This window comes from Prenolepis imparis, unplaced genomic scaffold (assembly GCF_030444845.1).
Source record: "Prenolepis imparis isolate NDT839.2.m4 unplaced genomic scaffold, iyPreImpa1.0 SCAF_9, whole genome shotgun sequence".
Classification (NCBI taxonomy): Eukaryota; Metazoa; Arthropoda; class Insecta; order Hymenoptera; family Formicidae; genus Prenolepis; species Prenolepis imparis.
This window is the reverse complement of record NW_028141167.1, coordinates 2,264,008-2,279,182: the sequence shown is the minus strand read 5'-3', so window position 1 is coordinate 2,279,182 and position 15,175 is coordinate 2,264,008. Positions and strand designations below refer to the sequence as shown.

The window sequence follows — 15,175 nt, the reverse complement described above, 5'->3', positions numbered from 1 at the left end:
ATATATATATATATAAACTACTTTTTAATTAAACTTTCGTCCGTGGTAAAATCTAGGGGGATGCACACGGGGCTCCTCGTCTGTCCGCCATCAAGAACCGTCGGAGTCCTTGAAGGATACAGGAGCGAGAGGCAACCGCAAAGTAATAGCCGTCGTTTAGGGCCCGGTGCGGATAAGGAGCGTCAACAGGGGAGGAAAGGGCGGGTGAGATGGGGGTGGAAACGAGAGAGCGACCGAGACCGGGGATAAGGGTGGCTTGTTGCGTAAGCCGATTAGAGCATCACGGCAGTCACTCCTGCCCCGTGCAACGTGGTGGCACACGATCTCTCTCTCTCTCTCTCTCTCTCTCTCTCTCTCTCTCTCTCTCTCTCTCTCTCTCTCTCTCTCTCGGGTTCTACCGGATGCTCGCCGAGCAGAGACACATTAAAATCGCATGAAATATGCACGGAGCCACCCTCCTCTCCCCGTCCCGTACCCTCCATACCGGCGGACGAGAGCGCTCGCCTACATCCGCGTAGGCAAAAAGCTTACCCGCTCGTCCTGGAAGCTCGTCCGCTATCTTCCTTCCTCCCGATGACGCACAAGAGAAGCTAGCATCAGCGCGTTCCGCTTTTGCGAGATATTTAGAAGATCCCTCTGTCGCGCTTTCGCAACGATGAGGGGGAGAGATCTTGCCCAGCCTCTTCCTTCTCATCGAGAGGCGATCGACGCGGCTGGTCCTGGTGCGATCCAGAAATGTCTCTATAATGGAACTGAGAGAATATTTGATGGTAAAACGATAATTTTCATAAGATAGATAAAATACGTATCTGACTACAATTTTAATTAAACATAATTAAGCGTGTTGCTCCAATAATATTAAAATTTAGAGCCTATAATCATCGACATATTGGGCATGGATTCGCGTGCATTTTCGATTCGAAGAAAAAGATTGCGTATTCTCCAAAGCACACAGACGTAGAAAAGTACGACGAGATTCGTCAGGTAACTTGGAATTTCAATTTTTCAGAGCCTCAGAAGCTTATAAATCCGCGGATGCTAAATCCGTTTATATTTTTTTTTCCACCCGTCGATCTTAGTTCGCGTACTCTTTCCGGTATACTTTGAAATCTCGGTGAATAGAGGTCGACCTCTATTCGAAAATTCTTTGACGATTTAGCGAGATGCATTAACTGCCCCCTTCACAATTTCGCGAGCGAAAAGCGCAACACGCGGATCTGATGTCCGCTCGTCCTCTTCCGCGCGTGTAGGTAATCCGAGCGATGCATCGCGCGCGGATATTTTCATATAGTGTATATATAGGTGTATATTATATATATATATATATATATATATATATATATGTATATATAGGTTCCGGGAAACGCATTCTGTACATGTGCTGCGCGCGGTAGCGCAACACGTGGCAAAATGTTTCGCCATCGGTATCAAATAATCATGGCAAATCCGCATCGACCGTTTCGCTCGCTCGCTCGGCTCTCTCGCGTTAATACCTATATTTTACATCCGTTCGTATTTAGTTCGAATAACGTTTGGCGGATAATAATGGACCATTTGCCACTTGTTTTCGTTCGCCCGGCGGAATGATTACGCCGGGATACGCGCGTTGAAATTTTATGCCCGAGGAGCGAGAGAGAAAGGTGGAGAGAGGAAGAGAGATTATCGGGACGAATGTACGCGAACGGATTTCCGTGTTGCAATATTTCCCCCTCCATCTCTGGCATAATAATATACATATATAACTACTACTGTTTCGAGTGCAAAAGTACTACTGGAGAGATCAAAATAAAAAATATAACTATTAGTCAATCTCTCTACCGAAAAAAAAAGAAAAAAAATACCGTAAAGGGGGTGGTGTGTGTAATTAAAAATATGTAATATCCTCCCCTCTTTTTTCCTTATTAGAGATTTTACTATACGCGACATTACAACGATGATGACCGACGATAACCGGCGATGATTGCGTCAATCGGTTCCTCGTCCTCGAGAGGACCAGAGGGAGGAAGGGGTCGTCTTCTTGAGGGTAACTCGACAGCCTCTCGTCCAATTATAGCGTGATTGTTCTCGGTCTTGGCGGGTCTCACGGGAATGTGGATTAACCGCCATTCGGACCTCCGCACAACACACACATACACATACACGTGCAAATTCGACCGGGTGCAACGACGAGAGAGGAGGCACGTAAACGCGCTGGACACGTCCATCAGTATCGCGGAAATATTTATGGCGATTAATCGCGAACATGCCCGCGGCCCGTTAATTACGTAAGAAGATCAACGGATTACGACGCTGCGTTTTTCGCGAGAGACCTCTCTTCGGAGCTGAGAGGGGAGGACAGGGGGGATGGAAAGAAAAGAAAAAAGCTGTCTTCTCGTCCGATGTAACCATCTCGAAAAAAATATCCTTCTTTTTTCCTTTCTCTTCAAAAGCTATTATTTAGTGATTTTTACATACGATTTGGCCGCGCTTGTGTAAATTCGGTTTTTTAAATAAATATCTCTTCGAGAAAGATTTTATATTTGTTATCTTCTTGGCAATAAAAGTATCAAATTTTAGAGTTAAAAAATATAAGAATCTATATATTTTTATGAATTTCTAATCGATCGATTTGTGCATGGAATATTAAGTTTCGGAATTTTATAATATGGAACTTTTTTTTTTTAAGAAGATGATATAAATCGTTCTCTCTCGAATCGTGAGCGACACCATAAAAATTATATCGCAAGAAAATTGCACACTGGGAGTAAAAGTAAACCTAATGTCATTTTATACTTGAAATAAAATGCACACGAGTCTTCGTCAAGTGTTTTAACTTTCCGTTTTGATTTTAATATCAAATTGTTCGTCACGAGGAATTATGACAAAACGCCTGATTAAAGTTGTAAAATATGCAATACCGTCTGAAAGCTTTTTAGATTTTTATCGCATTGGAAATGAAGATATTTTAATTTTTGGATTTAAAAGTTGCTTTGCAGAAAGGGGATGGCGGCTTCTAATTATCATCTGTCTTAAATGAAGATATTCCTTAGTTAATTTCGGTCTTGATCGTGTTCAAAATTTTAATGCCAAGATGATTAATGAATACTTCGATGACTCTATATTAAGAATAGCGTTTAATGAAATTATCTTCAAGCAATATTTAGACAAAAATAGCAGAAATAATATTATATATAGCATATATCGGAGACAACTTGACAAGTCGTTGAACTTTTCGGAAATTCTTATAGCCTCAAATTATAAACGGATAAATGGAATTCTTGTTCGACCACGGCCGACATAATCCGCCAGAATCGCGATTAATATCGCAAGACGTTTTTTCAGATATGCGCGATGCAGTTGGTCAAAGTTTTAGCACGTGTTCGTCTAAATTCCATTTCCAGTTTCGTCGCCTGAATTAATCAGCTGATCGTCAAGTCGACGTTGTCTATTCGGATTCGGATTAAGGCTCCGAGTGAATTCCGTGTGTTTGAACTCGTTGAAATCGACTTTCTACGATGAACACTTTATCCGGAATCCAGGGACGATGTGCAGGTATATCGATCGATCGTTACGGAGGTTTTATACGGCAAGAGCCGAAGAGTCTTGGCTCTTCGATGCTTCGGGTTCACGTATGCACGTATATATACGTGTTATACTATACGTGCCCGTGTTTCACGCATGTGAAACGTATCATTTCGCGCACACGCTTAATGATAATACACCGCGCGTATGTAATATCGGGTTATCAATCCGTCTTCACCGCCCACGTAAGATCCGCTCATTTTTACGGCTGTCAATGGAAAAAAAAAAAAAAAAAAGAAACGAAACGGTGCGAGACTTTGCGGAAGACAAATTCAATGCCGCGAGAGAGACGTGGCAGGTAACGTCTTAAAATATGGTACGTATCGTGCTTCCTTTATATGGGCACGACCGAAGGGAGTTGCCTCGATAATAAGAGACATATCGAAGCGACTGAATGATTAATCATCAACGTCGCGCAGCAATATCGGACGTGTATCATTGATGCGGTATTGGACGGTTTATCTCTAAAAGTAATTGATAGAGTTATTTCATTATTAAACGCGCATTCCACAAAATATGTATATTAGAATACGTGAAGTACGTTGATATTTTATCGGATTAGTCGCGTTCCTTAAACCCTACATTCCAATATCGCGTTGGATAGAGAGATTATTTATAATACATATTTTTTAAACATGGAATAATTATAATTTATAAATAATATCAAATAACTCATTGATAAATTATTCTTTCACACAAAAATAAACTTTCATTTGTCTGGGAAAAAAAGATAACGAGAGTTGATTATCGAATACGTTGCCGCATCCTATATAAGAGCAATTAGGAAGAGTAATCTTAAAAATAAAGTATTGAATTTTGAGGGAAATTTGTCACTTGAAATCACTTTCGAGTGTACAAAGTTCATTAGACATAATTATATCGATTGATTTTCTGTCCAACTTGAATATTTGAGATTAAGAAACATCGAGATAATATTATACCGAAATTATAAAAAAAAATCTTATCAATGATATTTTAATTTAACAAACAATGACTAACAAGCGATGACTAACAATAATTCATCACGCTCTCTACATTAATTCTCGAATATTACTAATCAGTTTCTTCCGTATTAGATGACGTATTTCGGTTGCTTCTTTCCGGATATGACTGGAATATTGATTTATCGGAACATTGACCAACATGCGAATCCACCGATACCGAATGTTACCAAAATCGCACCTTTATTGTCCCCTTATCGAAGTCCTACCTGCACCGCAGGAACCTCCGCAATCAGCCAGCCAGACGAGAGGCTACATCCCTACCCTACCAGCTGTTTGACAGCGTCTGCTCGCGCCGAGCGGGGCGGCGAGCGTTGAAATAAACGCGCTTGCGCTCGGCGGAAGAGCGAAATGAGGGTGGAAGTGACGACCAATGAACGTCGGATGAGCGGCGGCTGCCCGGGCGGAGCATACAACATAAACGAGACGTGGCACGAGCGGCTTCTGCCAAACGGCGTTCAACGGCCGAGGGAGAAACACGAGGAAGAGGTGTCATCCGAGGCGACCTTAAAGAGGGATCCTCGTAAGAAGTTCAGCCAGTTTCTTCCGCCAGTGATAGCGTCTTCGTGACACGGCTGATTGTTTTTGAAGTTTGCCTCGGCTCGCACTGAAAGTTCATACGAACTCGTTTCCATCCGGACACCATGGAAACACGAAGCGAGAAGCAAAAGATGCAGCAGGAATTTTGAGAAAATTCAGAAAGGGACAGGAGGAAGCACGTGGAAATGCTGCACGGCGCTTTACCGAGGGCCTTCCTGGCCCCAGGTCTAAGCTATATGAGCTATTACAGCGAAGAGATTCATCATCCAGCCTACGCCGCACCGCCGACCACGTGGCACATCCCGATGGACGACCCGTCCTCGCCGATCTACTCGCGGATCCCACCAGCCGAGCATCACGCGTCTTTGCAGTCCTGGGAGTCCTCGAGATCCTCGACGCCGTGTCCCCTGGATCTCTCTCTGAAACCGCCACCAACGCCAAACACCCCGAAGACGGAAGAGATAATCGAGGTGGGCGATGAAAAAGATCTCAGAATCCGCGAGGAAGTCCAAACTCGTCCTGAGAGTCGCAGAGACAGCGAGGAAGAACAACAGCTGATCGTCGACGACTTGGACACTTTACGCAGCTCCTCGGCGCAGAGTCATCAAAGTCAGTATGAACGTCTGATGCTTAACAAAGAATCGCCTCGCTTCCACGACTCGATAGTCGACAAGATCCACCATCTTCCCGAAGAGAGCACTCGATTGCCGCCGTATCCCGGGAACGAGCTCGCCTCCAAGTACCAGCTGCACAATCAGAAGCTCCTTTTGACGAGTCCGACACACATGCAATCGATGCAGAGTTATCATCAGCAATTGCTCTTAACGCCGCAGCAACATCTCCAGAGCGTACACGCACCTATGACGCCACCCAGCACACCATCGCCGCCTCAGTGTCCCAGGAGGAGAGTCCGGGAGGAAGATCTCATTTCACCTTCCGGATCCGCCTCCCTCTCGACTCCGAAACAGACCAGCAACGAGAAGACCGCCGCCCACAGACCCAAGAAGAAACACGCCAGGAGGCTGAAATTCGACGAGGACACCAGCAGCCCGGTATCGGGCACCGTGATTCTAGGACCGGACGAGGCAGTAGTGACCGGCGACATCGATCCCGCCTTCAACATCGTCGAGGTTACGGAGGAAGCGCGCGCCGAGTTGGCCAAGATCGAGAATCGGCTCGGGCCGTATCAGTGCAAGCTTTGCCGGCAGCTTCACGAGGACGCCTTCCAGCTGGCACAGCATCGTTGCTCCCGGATCGCCCACGTGGAGTATCGTTGTCCCGAGTGCGACAAGCGGTTCTCTTGCCCGGCTAATTTGGCGTCTCATCGACGTTGGCACAAACCCAGAGTGCCCAACACCGACAATTCCGCCTCGTCCGCGACGTCCTCGCCCTCCTCGTCGTCCTCGTCGTCGGGGACCAGCGCGGAGATCCCTTGCACCAAATGCGAGGCCAAATTCACCAGGCAAGCCGCTCTGCGGAAACATCTGGCGACTCAGCATCCGGAGACCAACAACAACGTCAGTAGCAGCAATAATAATAACACTGTTGTCGATGGTCAGGAGACTATCGGCAAATCGGACATCGCTCAGACAGCCGCGAACAGCCAGTTGACCAACGAGATGACCTGACATCAATTTCCGGCGAGACCTCTGCCGAGGCGACCGGGGCTCTACTGGAGATTCGGTCTTGATTTGTAAGAGACACACGGCTTTCGTAACTGTGAGTACACAATCAAAACGCTCCGCATGCTCGTTCTAATATTAAAAAAAAGTAACGGAGAAAAGAAAAGAGGGAAATAAAAAAAAAAATAAATAAATAAATGTGTGAAAAAGAGAAAGAGTATGACTGTTATTGTTATTAAACGGGATACTTAATTTCTATAATTGCACAGTTAATTTTGTTTTTATCTGTAATATATATAATATCTCCAATTCCTTTGCAAAATCTTTCTCTAATCGAATTTTTAAAGACTATTTTATATTTTGTTTTAATAAATTTTTATTCAACAAATGATGTATTTAATTTTTAATTATTTTATTCTTATAGTTAATGTCTATTTGTCTTTTCGTATTTCTAGTCGATTTGCATAAAACTTTCTTTAATCAGATTTTCTACATTATTTTATTTCAAAGATTGTTTCATTTTGTTATTTAAAATTTTTGATTATATTTAATTATTTAATTCCTAATCATATATATAGCATATAATCTTTCTAATCATTTCTGATCTTTTTATACTTTTAGTCTGTTAGCGCAAACTTTTCTCTAATTTAATTTTCAAAAATTGTTTTATTTTATTTTAACAAATGTGTGATTATATTTTATTTTTAGCAATATAAATATTAGTAACACAGTTTGTGATTTTTTTGTATTTCTATTTTGTATGTACAAAAATTTCTTTAATCAAACTTTTAAAGATTGTTTTATTTTACTTTAATAAATTTTTAACTAAGCAAATTTAGTTTTTAGTAATTTAATTTCTAGTCAATTTCGATTTTTTTTTTATATTTCTCTTTAAACAGAACGTTTTCTAGTCAAATTTCCAAAAATTGTTTTATTTTATTTTATCATTCTACATCCTTTAGTTTCTAATTTATTTAATATATAATTTAATAAATTTAAATTATTTAATTTTTAGTTATTTAATTTCTAGTCAATTTCTAATATTTATATATGTCTAGTCTTTGTATACAATTTTTTCTAGTCAAACTTTTTAGTCAAAAAATGTTTTAGTTTATTTTATAAAATTTTTAATTTGTGAACTTTTTAATATACAATATAAGAGAAGGAGAAACTTGAAAAATAAAACATTGACTGATAATGTGTTAAAGATCAGGAAAAGGGAGAGATAAATTTGATTAGAAATTAAGTATCTCTTCATGTAGGTTCTAACCGTCTAATTTAATCATTTGTAGTCATTGTATCAGTGATAATAAAGCATACTATTTGGTCGAAGAAATTAAAATGCAAGCTCCGAAATTAACATAATTATATATGTTAATCTTGTTCTCTAATACGCGATAATTATATTTCACTCACGGAATTTACCGGGAAAAACAGGGTTTCACATTACTGTTATACGTATCAAATATAAATTTGTATATATAAATCATATATTATAGTTGACACACGAAAAAAATTGAGAGATAAGTATATAGCCGATAGAATTATATATAGATTTCATTCCCGTATTGTTGAGACCTTAGTATACGACCTAAATAAAATGACACATTAGTAATTAAAAATAGTAATTAAAACAAGAATATTAATCAGCGGCACTCGAGATTTGAAAGAAATTAAAAAAAAAAAAGATACGATATAATCATATTTCTCATAATATACTGACGTAAATGTTTAATACATTTCTTACGATTGGATAATTATTACAGTTTTATATGATTTATGATTATTTCATGATTATAATTTATGATGTAATTATTATTTTTTGTTAAGAGATACAATTATTGAAACACAAAAGAAAAAAAGTGGTTCGGTGAATATAAAATCTGAATAAAAATCAATTCAATTCGATAGACAAAATAAACTGTTCATATATAGAGCTATAAAATTCAAGATTATCGAGTGCACACTATTGCCAAAACGTAGAAATTATTGAGACCAAAAAATCTCTCTCTAGTCACCTCTAGCCCACCTTTAGTCAAATAAATAACTTTTAGACGTAGAATCGTGCTAATATGTAATTAAAAGCAAATTTCAGTGAGGCATAATTTATGTAAAATTTCGCCAATGTAATTGCGCGAACAAATAAAATAGATGATACTTGGCGTGATATAAATCTGTATATAGCATGCGCGATGTATATATAATGAAACACAATTAGGCTAAGTGATAGAGACTATCAGACATGACGATCTCAATTTGTCTAGCATTAAGTTGGCAAGCAGACTTATTGGCGATTAAACAAATTTGTTGCATCTCTTATAAAGGCATATCTAGATCAAGCGAACGAATACAAATGATCACAAGTGAATATTACCGAATAAGCGTGAAGAGGTATTATTAATTTCTTTATAAAATAATTTTTTATAAAGTAATAGTGTATATTTTTATAATCTTTTATAATAATTTTTTATTCTGTATAAAATAATTTTGATAAAATTATTGATTGAATAATACTTCTTCACTGGTACTTGTTGGTATTCGTGATTATTTGTATTCATTCACTTGACCTGGATTCAGTTTTAGAGATGAATTGACGAGACGTTGATTTCGCCAAAGTATTTAATTATATATGTTCTTTAATTATCTTTTATATTCATAATCTATTCATTTATAATGGTATTAGTTTTTGTAATTAGTATTATTAATTGTATATAATAAAATATAATTATTTATAGTTTATTATTATATTTATATATTACCTATTTAATATATGTTTTTTATTTTTTTTTTTATATATCGCTAATAAATTAATCAACAGGGTAGTTAAATTAATCGACCACACTAGCCAATGAATTTGTCTAAGTTATGACTTTATCGACCATATGGTTGTGGTCTTTATAAAGTATAACTTGAAATTATTAATTACAAATTGTAATAATTTGTAATTAATAATTTCAAGTTATACTTTATAAAGACCACAACCATATGGTCGATAAAGTCATAACTTAGACAAATTCATTGGCTAGTGTGGTCGATTAATTTAACTACCCTGCTATTTAATATATTATATATTTATATTTTTTATAGAAATTAACTTTTATTAATTAATTATTAAAAGTATATCTATCCCATTTTAATATTCAATTTAATCCACATAGGAACATAAAACTGAAATTTCAATAAAATCCATGCATAATTGCATAATTATATACATATAATTAAAAAGAAATTTAAATAATGTTTGTCGACGGAGCTATATAATATATGATTTCTTTCTTTTTCGAATTCCAGTGTATGATATGTTAGCAATGAGCGACATACTTTGGCAATGACTAATTTTTAGATTTATATTAGAATGAGCCATTAGTCGGTCATTAATCTTAGATTTAGTGCACCTCCCGATCATAGAGATCGTATTCACATACAGCTAAAATCAAAGATAGTATTAAGAGAAATATATCACATAACTAAGATAAGGTATATAATAGTTATGTATAAACCGAGATTAATGTCAACATGAATGCATTTGAACAATCGATAAACCGTATAACATACATCTTTTCCGCAGAAGTATCAGACCATCCATTCTTTAACCATAGGAACCGACCTAGCTGTGTTTAGTCGTACGAGATAATAGTGTTAGGAGCGAATTTGAAAGTCATAGTTATATCTTAAAGATGGGTATACATTGAGAGAGCAAACGGGAAAATAAATTTATTAATAATTCTAAAATAAAAAAAAATTAATTTATTAAAATAAATTTGAAATTAATCGTCTTTGACGTCATATTTTAATAAGCGAATCAGTCTAAATGCGAATTGAACGCTAATGAACATTTTATTTTCATTCGCTCGTTTTTCTTTCACTTATATATACCCACCTTTACGTAGAACATAATAATTAAATGTTACGACACTAAACGTAGAGGCAAAATCCCGCTAGAGATACGACCACATCTAGTCAATCTAGTCAATCATACGTTAATTTTTAATTATAATAGGAAGATATCCTTATTAATTTTATAATAATAATGTAATTTTTAATTGCGCACTTAAGCATATAATCTTTTGTTTGCATTATCTTTTGAGTTTTGCATTATCATTTGTTCTATTAATTTAGAACAAAAGAGTACTTTCTAGTCATGACTTTTAGGTAACGACAGATACGAAGGATATATTTAATTAGTATGCACATAATCTAGTCAGGATTTAATGCGAAACATAATCTAGTTTGTTGTATAGTGAATGTATACTTGAAAAAACTTAAATAGTTATATAGATTTCGAACAAATTCATCTCTGTATGCTTGGAAATATCATCCCTCCCCCAGCCATTTATCTGGGTTAATAATTTCTCTAATCATTGCATATTGATAAAAAATTATACGAATTAACGATGAGCGATTAATTTTATTTCGGGCAAAATGCAATTTTAATTTAAAATTTAAGTTAATGCACGATCGACCGCAGATTTTCATTATTTCATGTTTCACAGTTACAATAAAAAAAATTATTCACAATACACACATATCTAGTTATAGAATTATACAAAAATATAATGTTATATTTCGACCTATATTTAATTCATAGTCTCATAAGAATGTAATATTAAATATATGTCGTATATATACCTATATATATATATATATATATATATATATATATATATATATATGCTATGTATGATTATTCAAAAATAATATTATGTATTATTCAGAAATAGCGATAGAAAAATTACGTAAGCTTTTTAAGGCACTGATTCGAGTATTTCTCGTCATTGTATATAAAACAAACACATATACACGCGCGCAAATATGTATGTATAAAAATGTATGATATCGTTCCTGCGACAAATCTCGACTTGCATGTATTACTTTGCGTTAGATTAATTTGCGGATGCGTTATATATACGCTGGCCATATCTGTACATAACGTTTTGACTTCTGAAATACATGTCTCTCAAAAAAATATAAACCTACATTTTATTCGTTCCTATAATCAATACCTCTATGCTTTTAATATACACAGAAAAAAAAAAAAGAAATCAAAAGCTAATAAATTTTATATAATATTTATAAAAAAAAAACGTTTTTATGTTGATAATAACTCAGCAATATATTATAAAATAATATTTTAAATAATATTTTTATATTACTTTATTTTTATTTTACTTTATATATCTTTTAAAATTTTATAAAAAAAGAAAAATATTCGTTGGAAAAAAATATTCTTGAAAATTTTCAAAACAAATTAATGTTTGATTATACTTTTCAAAATAAAAATAACAATTTTGTTTTATTTGCCTGCACGCTTTCCAAATTATAATCTGTGAACCAATAATATAGTATGTTGCAAAAAAAAAAAAAAAAAAACAGAGCCTCTTATTTACTTCTACAACGGGGATTTTTCGCGGCATTGAAATCACGTTGCCGTCGCGATCGTCGCGATTATATAACGATCCAGGGAGAGCGATAAAGAAAGAGAGAAAAAAGCTATAGAGATCTTCAGTTATAGAGAGAGGCGCAGTATTGTCCAGGGATGAGATGCCCTTCCATATTACTTCACTATGTATCGCCATAATGCCCCTTCGTAGAATCCATACAGAAGGGGATTGGCGGTCCTGTAATCTTCGCGGAACCTTTGTGTGCCGTCCGAATAAAGAGACGTGTCGCGACCCCCATGGGAAAAAGAGAGAGAGAGAGAGAAAGAGAGGAAGAAGAGCTTTAAACCTAAGAGGCTGATTTCTCCTCGAGATCCTCCGCAACTGTTCGCTAATAGGTTCCATTTCATGGACGCATAATTCTCTGATCTTACGAGCCGAACCGCGGCTAGTTAACTCATCAAGGGAGACGTAAAAAATTAGATAAATATCTTCGTGACACATAGTGAAGATGATTAATCGACACGTTATTAAAATATATATCTTAATAAACTCAAGTCTTATTTAAAAAAATATTTACTTATTTTTTTATATATTTGTAGTTTCATTCATCATGGGTTTATGCTCAAGTGTAACGAGAGACAAGGATAATAATTTTAAATATATGGCAAAGAGTTAATTAATGCATGCGTAACATTCGATTAATTAACACCTTGATCGGTCATTCACTAGTGATTTTATCTTACATAGAGTTCTTGTATCTGACTCTTTTCGATTACAGATTGAACAATTTACCATGTCGAATGGCATGCGTACCACGGCATGGCCACCGCAATAACATTGTTAATCCAATTCCTGCAGGCGGATCGAGATATCCCTGTTAGGGGGCAACCTTTCGTAAGCCAATTCCACAACGAAGATCGGAAAGTCTGACGATAAATCTCTAAGCTTCCTCTCTCCCTCTCTCTCTTTTACTCTCTACTCCATTCCTGGTCGCCAGGTCGACCGGGAATTCGATTGGCGATTTACCGGCGACAGGGATATATCCAGGTCCGAGAGGATCGTGCCGACGTCCTGGGAGGACGACGAGAGTCGAGGACGCCCACAAAGGCATCGCGGAATCTACTTAGCCCCCGAGATCTCTTCTCACCTTCTTCCTCTTCCTCCGCCAGGCTGCCGACAAGTCGACGGCGGAACCGACCGACATACTGGATATACCGGATGTACCGTCGAGTTGGCCGGCGTCGCGCTCGCAAGAAGCAATTTCGCAATTTTCTTCCTTGACTTTGTCATCTTCGCTTTGCTATTCGCCACGGCGAAATAGAATTTTCCCAGGTCGAGATGGAGTATGGTAGTCTCGAGTGCAGCCTCTATATCGACGTGTCTCTTCCAAGAATTTTCAGAATCGCTCCTCCCGTGGGAAGTTTCCCTTCGGCGTCTTAAGTGCGTATCTGTATGAGTGCACGTACGTGTTATGTGAGCGCTTACGCACGTTGCATGGTTCGAGAGAACGCTTTTTTCTTCATGTAAGGAAGATCAGGCTTGAAAATATTTTATCGTGGGATTTAAAATAATTCTCGTCTCTCTCTCTCTCTCCTTCTCTCTCACTCTAAGATTTCAAAGAATTCTGGTAGGTATATTTTAATGATAATAATGCAATTATGCAATGAGATTATATCAGGGTGTCTACTGAAAAAAACCTAAACATTTTTTTGATTTCTCAGGTATTTTTTATTTGTTCAAAATTCCAAGTAAAGAGAATTTTTTTGAGATTTTTTTAGTGTAACTTTCTAAAATTAGTTCTTTTCTGTGTGCGCTTTCTAATGCTTTTCACATTCATATAAAAGAAAAATAAAGAGCCACTTAAACTTCAAGATTTGCTGCTAGATTTAAAAATGCATTGAAAAAACTGAATAGTTTTCGTAATAGTTTTCACCTGCACAACGTTTTTCTTTTTTTATCAATAAAAATTACAATAAAGAATAAGTACTGCATATTCAATATTTTGTTAAAACATTGGATATATAAATATATTTTAAACATATATATAATTCACAACAACTAAAATCAATCATCGATTGCTTAGGAGCAAAATTATAAGAGAGGATTTTTTTAAATTCCCTGACTCCCAAAATTTCATGAAAATTTCCTTGATTTTTTGTTGTTACAAAAGAGATGCTTGATTTCAGGTTCTCCATATTTTTTTCAGGAAGTTAGACACCCTGTTACTTAGTGTAATAATTAACAGCATTAAACTTTCGAATCTTTTATTTAATTGATATTGAGTTTTGCAGTATAGACAGGATGGTTTCTAACCGATCAGCGGCGACAACATGCGCTTTAGTATGATATAGCCCGAGGATATTACGTCTGCAACGGCACGAGTAAGCTCGCAAAACAGATGTCAGTAACTTTAATGTGAAAGCTCGAAGCTTTATCGGAACTGGATTGTCGAAATATCTCGAAATATGCTTTTTTCTCTACAAAACCTACAGATAAATAATAATAATAAAAACTAAATATCTCTCTAAAGAAGTGTAAGAACTGAGTTTTTTTTAAAACTCATAGTAAACTTTAAGCTGCATAAATATTTAATATCACAAATTAAAAAAATCATAATTAATTCTTTCGCCGAGAGAAAGTCAACGTCGATTTTGTGTCAAAAATAATTCCAGAAATGACCATCCCGACACGATTAGGATGTTCTGTATAGAATAAAAAGGAAGAGATAGAGTCAATGAATTACATTAGATGCAGGGATCGGCGTGAATCATATAATTGTTTGATGCTTGCGACTATATCGCAGGCCCTAGACCGGCTTTGACACATTCTTGCAAGCCCCCGAGAAGACGACCCTTATATATTTGTTCGGGAGGAAAGGATCACCACGAAACGCCCTTAACTACAGCATGCCGTCGACGCTGGTGTGTACGCTTGCCACCCCGGTAATCTCCGTGACATCAAACATTTTGTACGCTCGACCCAATGGAGGGATGCCAGTTCACGGGCTGACACAATGATAAAGTATGCCGATACCAAGAGTTAGTCTTCAAAGAAGAATACATTCTTTCGC

General features: G+C 36.7%; 2 protein-coding genes across 2 annotated transcripts in view; one reads left to right on the top strand and one right to left on the bottom strand.

Moving 5' to 3' along the window:
• Positions 1 to 394: 394 nt before the first annotated feature.
• The window catches only part of LOC145940908 (uncharacterized), a 100,405-nt gene continuing 85,624 nt past the window's right edge, over positions 395 to 15,175 (bottom strand). The window contains exon 8 of the mRNA XM_083046554.1: positions 395 to 752. Coding sequence (XP_082902680.1) covers positions 395 to 752 — 358 coding nt within the window. The remainder of the gene's footprint in view (positions 753 to 15,175) is intronic.
• Positions 4,987 to 7,175, top strand: LOC145940474 (uncharacterized). Its single transcript, XM_083045662.1, has one exon. The coding sequence runs from the start codon at positions 5,288 to 5,290 to the stop codon at positions 6,728 to 6,730; it is 1,443 nt and encodes a 480-aa protein (XP_082901788.1). The 5' UTR covers positions 4,987 to 5,287; the 3' UTR covers positions 6,731 to 7,175.

What these genes read in the sequence shown, in the direction of transcription:
- LOC145940474 (XM_083045662.1), top strand. Translation starts at nt 5,288, where the DNA reads ATGCTGCACGGCGCTTTACCGAGGGCCTTCCTGGCCCCAGGTCTAAGC.